Source organism: Alligator sinensis, unplaced genomic scaffold (genome assembly GCF_000455745.1).
Source record: "Alligator sinensis unplaced genomic scaffold, ASM45574v1 scaffold647_2, whole genome shotgun sequence".
In the NCBI taxonomy this organism is placed as follows: Eukaryota; Metazoa; Chordata; order Crocodylia; family Alligatoridae; genus Alligator; species Alligator sinensis.
The window spans coordinates 2596369-2602122 of NW_005841832.1; the positions used below are offsets into that span (position 1 = coordinate 2596369).

The window sequence follows — 5754 nt, forward strand, 5'->3', positions numbered from 1 at the left end:
GCCTCTCCCCGCCTGCCCCTCCCAGCTGGAGGCAGCTGGAGCTTGTGAAACCTGAGCCAGGCTCCATTTCTATCAGCACCAGGAAAGAGCGCCCGGTAATGCCAAGGCCCCCCAGCCATCTGCTGCCTGATTCCTACCCTCCCCACCCCTCAAGCCCCAGAGAGCACTGCCCGCTACTGGGATGACCAGCGCCAATGTGCACCCTACCCCAGAAGTGGCTGCAACTCAGTACTGAGTGAGGGGGGACAAGTATAAGCAACCTTACAGCAGGCCCCACCCCAGAACTGGCTGCATCTCAGCACTGGGCAAAGGGGGCTGGCCAGACACAACTTCCCCCACCCCAGAGGCATCTGCAGGCGCCTGATACGTAAGCAATGAGAAGAGGGCTTTATTAATTATCCCTGCAGCTCTCAGCCAGCTGCACCCCACCCCTCCCAGGGAATTTGGGACCAAGGCATGGGGGGGCGTTGGGGGCAGTATGGACAATGGTGCCCCCTTGTGGACATCTATGATAAGGCAGCACAGAGATGCTGCTCAGGGCACGTAGGAAGTGAATGAGACCACTGCAATGCAACAGGACGGGAGGATGATGGAGCTGCCTGGGGGGGTGCAGTGAGGACCTGGGGGAGTTCTCTGGCACACCCCAATCCCTGCACAAGGGTTACCCCCACAGCTCCCTGCAGGAGGCCACTGACTCAGATGGGGGTTGCAGCTCAGATGCCACAGCCCCCCATGTTCGTGGCTGGCATCTCTGAGCACCCCATATTTCTTTTTTGTGATGAGCAGACATTGCCACCTCCTGCAGGGGGCTGGTATCCTAGCTCTCTTCCCTTCCCAGACCTGGGGGGAGACCCCAGGAGTCCTGGCTCCTGACCCCTCCACCCCCTCAACCTACCAGGCCCCCCTCCCATCCTAGACCTGGGGAAAAGAAACCCAGAGTCCCAGCTCTAACCCCCAGTGCTCTAACCCACCAGGCACCACTCCCTTCCCAGAGCCAGGAGAGAACCCAGGAGTCCCAGCCCCCACTACTGTATCCCACAAACCCTCCCACACACCTTACAGTGATAAGGATGGACCCAGGAGTCCTGGCTTCCAGCTTCCCTGTTCTAACTCACCTGGCCCCACTCCCCTCCCCAGAGCTGGAGAGAACCCAGGCATCCTGCAACCTCACTCCACTCTAACCCACCCAACCCCACCACCCTGCCACAAGAGAAGTGAATAACCTGGTTAGCCCCTTCTTTTCTAGCAACATTTTATTAGGAATTTACAAAATTATACAAACTTGATTGCTTTAAAAAAGACAGAAAGACCCAACTTATACAAACTCTGAGATGCCCTCCTGAAATATAAATATACATGTCGCTCCCTGAACTCGCACCTGGAGGGGACCACTCCACACAAAGGAATAGACCCCGCCAAGCCAGAGGGCAACAGAAGCCAGGAGCCCTGGCTTCCAGCCCACCCTACTTTAGTGCCCACCCCCACCCCATTTGCTGCCCAGAGCTGGAACCCAAGTGTCCTGGTTCCCAGCTCCCTGCTCTAAACCATAGGTACCCACTCCTCTGCCTGAGCCAGGGGTGGAACCCAAGTGTCCTTGTGCTCAACCCTACACTCCAACCAGAGCCAGGGAGTGGAACCAGGCTCCCTGCTCTAATTCACTAGGCCCCACTCCCCTCTCTGAGGGGGGGCGGGGCGGAACCTAGGTGTCCTAGTGCCCAACCCCACCCCCAACCTAAACTCCACCCGGATACAGGAAATAGAAGAATTCAGGCATCCTGGCTCCTCCCCACCCATCTTACCCACTGAACCCAGTGCAGAAGAGAGAACCCAGGAGTCCTGGCACCCGGTCCTGCCAGGAGCAGACACCCCAGTGGGGCAGGGGTGGGGGCAGCGCCCCCTGGTGGCCGTGCCATGCCATGCACTGTGCAGTCCTGTGGCAGGAACAGGGGGCTCCTAGGAGGGGGCGCGGGGGCCGGGCAGCCCCAGCAGTTTGTGGCCGAACTGGTACGTAAGCTTCTTCTTGACCTTGCGGATCTCGCCCGTCTTGCCGTAGTTGCGCAGGGCCCGTGCCATCTTCTGGTAGGTCATGGCCTTGCGGTTGCCCTTCTGCTGCCCCCAGCGGTGTGCCAGTGCCTCCTTGTGCTTGGACGAGAACTGGAAGACGCCGGAGTCGCGCTCCACCCACCACACACACTCCTGCATGTCACCGCGCTGCAGCAGTCCCAGCAGGAACTGGTACAGGCGCAGCTTCCGCCGGGAGCCTGCAGGGGGCGACACTGCGTCAGGGGGCGAGGCCAGGGGCAGCCCATGGGTTGGGCAAGGGGGCTGGGTGAGCCCATGTGTCAGGACGGGAAGGGGGACCTGGCTGCGTTCCTGTACCTGGAGAGCTGCGGCCTGCCTCTGCACTTTGTGCAAGACCTGCCCAGATGCAGCCGTGTCGTCCTAACTGGGGTCATGCCCACAGGCAGGACACAGAGGGGCCTGGGGCTTATGTGCTCCAGTGGAAGGACATGGTGCAGAGGCAGAGGGGCCATGCCCACAGGTCAGGAGGTGGGCAGAGCCATGCCCAGGCACTGGGCAGGCAAAGGGCAGACAGGTGGGGAGAAGGGGCAGAGGGACCCTGTTCAACAGCCAGGCAGGGGGAACTGTACCCTTCCTTCTTGTAAGGGGGGGGGGAGCAGAGTATGCTGGGATAGCATGCCTACCTGAGTCGAGGTCCAGGGACCCGCCAGGTGACAGGTTCTCATCTGAGTCGCTGTCAGACACCTCCAGGGCCGGGGCATCAGGGGGGAAGTCATCATCCTCGGAGAGTGGGGGGCTGGGCAGGGCGCTGGGCAGGGGGCACGGACTGTACAACGTGTAGGGCTGGGGGGAAACGCCGGCAGGGGGTGGATGAGCAGCAGAAGAGCACCCCTCAGCTTTGGGCATCACAGAGGCAAGAGACATCCTGCCCATGGGAGCCTGGTAACCATGGGCTTTCACTCCTCTCCCAGAGCTGGGAGAGAACCTAGGCGTCTGGGCTCCCCATCCTCCTCCTGCTCTAACCATTAGTTCCCACTCCCCTCCCAGGACTTGGGCTGGAACCCAGGCGTCCAGACTCCTAACCCCCGACCCTGTTCTCACTCACCAGACCCCACTCCCACCCCCAGAGCTGGGAGAGAACCCAGGCGTCCCAGCGCCCTCAGCCTGACCCTGCTCCCCCCACCCTGAGCCAGGAAGAACCCAGGTGGGCTCCCGCTGCCCCAGGCTGGCGCTGACCTGGGCTCCGTACTCCTCGGGCAGGACGGAGCAGTGGCTAGGGGCGGGCAGCGGCCCCTCCAGGCTGTAGACGGCGTCCGGGGGGGGCAGTGGGTAGGGGCCGTGCCCGTAGGGGACCGTCACGGTGTGCAGCGGGGCCAACTGCCCTGAGTCGAAGGGCTCGTAGCCCGGCTCCGCCAGCTCCAGCCAGCCTGCACACGGATCTGCCAATCCAGGGGGCGGCCGTAAGGCTGGGAAAGGAAACCCAGCCGTCCGGGGGGCTCCCAGCCACCCCCCTCCCGGAGCTGGGATAGAACCCAGGCGTTCAGCGCCCCCCAATCAGCCTACTAGACCCCACCCCCCTCCCAGGGCTGGGCCAGAACCCAGGCGTCCAGGCGACCTGCCCCAGCCCAGCCCAGGACAGAACCCAGGTGTCCGGGCTCCTGATCCCACCTCCCTCCCAGAGCTGGGATTGAACCCAGGCGTCTGGCTCCTGCCTCCCCGCCGCGCCCGGGGAAAGAACCCAGGCGTCCCGGCTCGCAGCTGGGCGCGGCGGGGCAGAGGGAAGTGCACACAATGGTGCCCTTCATGCTGTGCCGTGCACTCATTTGCATGCTGTAGCCCCGCCCCTGGCCCCCCGGTGGTCTGTGACGCTACGCGGGGAAGCCCCGAGCCTCAGCTCCTCCCGGCCAGGGCCGCTTGCTCTGATATCATGGGGGCCGCCTCCCGCCCCCAGGGGGCGCTGTGATGTCACCCGAGCAGCTCTGATGTCACCCGAGAGTTGGGGGGAGGTTGCGGGGCGCTGGCTCACCCGTGGGGGGCTCGGCCTCCATCAAGCAGTGAGGGAAGGTGGGCAGAGGCTTGCATGAGTCCAGGTCGTAGAAACTGCTGTCGGAAAACTGGAAGGCAAGGGGATAGGACCCCAGTCAGGGCCCTACCAGCCATCCCAGGGACCCAGGTGTTGGGCATGGCTTCTCACCCTGGCCCCACCAGCCCTACTCCCCTCCCAGTGCTAGGAGGAGCCCCCAGGAGCCCTATCTCCTCAGAGCCCCCAATCTAGGGGAGTAGAAGCCGGGCGTCCGGGCTCCCAGCACCCGCGCTCTAAGGTATCAGACCCAGATCCAAGAGAACCCAGGTGGCCTGGCTCAGTGGTCTCACCCACCCAATCCAGGAGGAGTTGGGAGAGAACCCAGGTGTCCTGGTTCCTCAGGCCCCCATCTAGCCCCGTGATCCCTCTCCCATCCCAGAGCTAGGAGAGAACCCAGGTGTCCAGGACCCCAGCACCCCACTCCCCTCTCAATCCTGGGGGGAAAGCCTAAGGAGAGAAAAACCGTCAGAGGGAGAGAGAGAGGGTTACATACAGCCTGGCCCATGCTCCCAGCCCACTTCCCATCCCGAACTGCTGTGTGACCATCTGCCCTGCCCCACCTCAGAGTCAACCACCTCAGCACTCAGGCCCTGACCCTGCCTCCCTCCAACCCACGCCCTCCACCCCCAACCCCTCGACCCAGCTCATGGGAACCCAGGTGTCCTGGCGGGATGGTTAGCCACCGCAGACTGCGTCTAGGGGCCACGGGCGTGGGGGGGTGTCGGGGTTACATGCAAATGCAGGGGGTGGGGGGAATGGGACACACAGATGGACAGACTTACCATGTAGCTGGGGTGTGGCCCATCGAGCCTGCTGGGACAGGGGGTGGGGGGTTAGATGGGGACTGCCTAGCACCCCAACCTACCCTGAGCCTCCCCCCAGGGCAAAGGGTCCCCCCCTTCTCCACCCAGCTGGGCTGAGACTGCTACCCAGCCGGCACGCAGCAGGCACAGGGAGGGGGGAAGCGGGGGGCAAGGGCAGGGCCCCCCCCCATGCAAACGATCTGCGTCCGCTCCACTTTCCCCAGACAGAGGAAATATTCAAATCCCCCTGCCAATTTGCATAAAGATGGAGAGAAAGTGAGGGAGGGGGAAGGGAGGAGGGGGCACCTGCTGGCACTGAAGTGGGGGGAGCTGGATCGCTGGCCCCAGCAGGGAAACCCAGTGCCCCAGATGCCCCCAACCCATCAGCACCCCCCTAGGGAAGTGCCCCCCACTTGGGGTCTGCACCCCAGGGCACCAGTCCACCCTGGAGAAGGGAGTAGTGCCCCCCCCCATGCTGCCCAGGAGCTACCCCCTGGCCCCCTTGCCACCCCAGGCTCCCAGCTCAGCCTGGGCATGAAGCTGAATAGATACGCCCCACAAGGGCACCCCAGTGCAGAGCCCACATCTGCCCCTGGTGCCAGATCAGAGTGGCACCCCCACAGTGGAAACACCCCTGTCCCGCCAGCGCCCCTTGTACCCCAGGCCTGACCCTACCCTTGGAGGTGCCCATCCCTACCCCACATAGGTGGGGGTGGCAAGCCCCCTGCACCCATGTCCCCACTGGCACTTACTGAGATGCCTCGAGTGTGAGCATCTTTGGGGAGCGGTGCGGGCTGGTGAACGGCCAGGCGGATGGGGCTATGCTGTGGGCCCTCAGCTGCCAGC

General features: G+C 63.6%; 1 protein-coding gene across 2 annotated transcripts; it reads right to left on the reverse strand.

Annotated features, from left to right (window-relative positions):
- Positions 1 to 1238: 1238 nt before the first annotated feature.
- Positions 1239 to 5714, reverse strand: SPIB (Spi-B transcription factor). Of its 2 annotated transcripts, none has more exons than XM_006014888.3 (6): positions 5661 to 5714; positions 4888 to 4915; positions 4049 to 4136; positions 3259 to 3461; positions 2706 to 2865; positions 1239 to 2261 (listed from the first exon to the last, which is right to left on the reverse strand). In XM_006014888.3, the coding sequence occupies exons 1-6, from the start codon at positions 5681 to 5683 to the stop codon at positions 1954 to 1956; spliced, it is 810 nt and encodes a 269-aa protein (XP_006014950.1). In that variant the 5' UTR covers positions 5684 to 5714; the 3' UTR covers positions 1239 to 1953. The 2 variants fall into 2 exon arrangements, with proteins under 2 accessions (XP_006014950.1, XP_025053295.1); XM_025197510.1 differs by having other exon boundaries at positions 4888 to 4918; positions 5661 to 5698.
- Between the last annotated feature and the right edge of the window lie 40 nt (positions 5715 to 5754).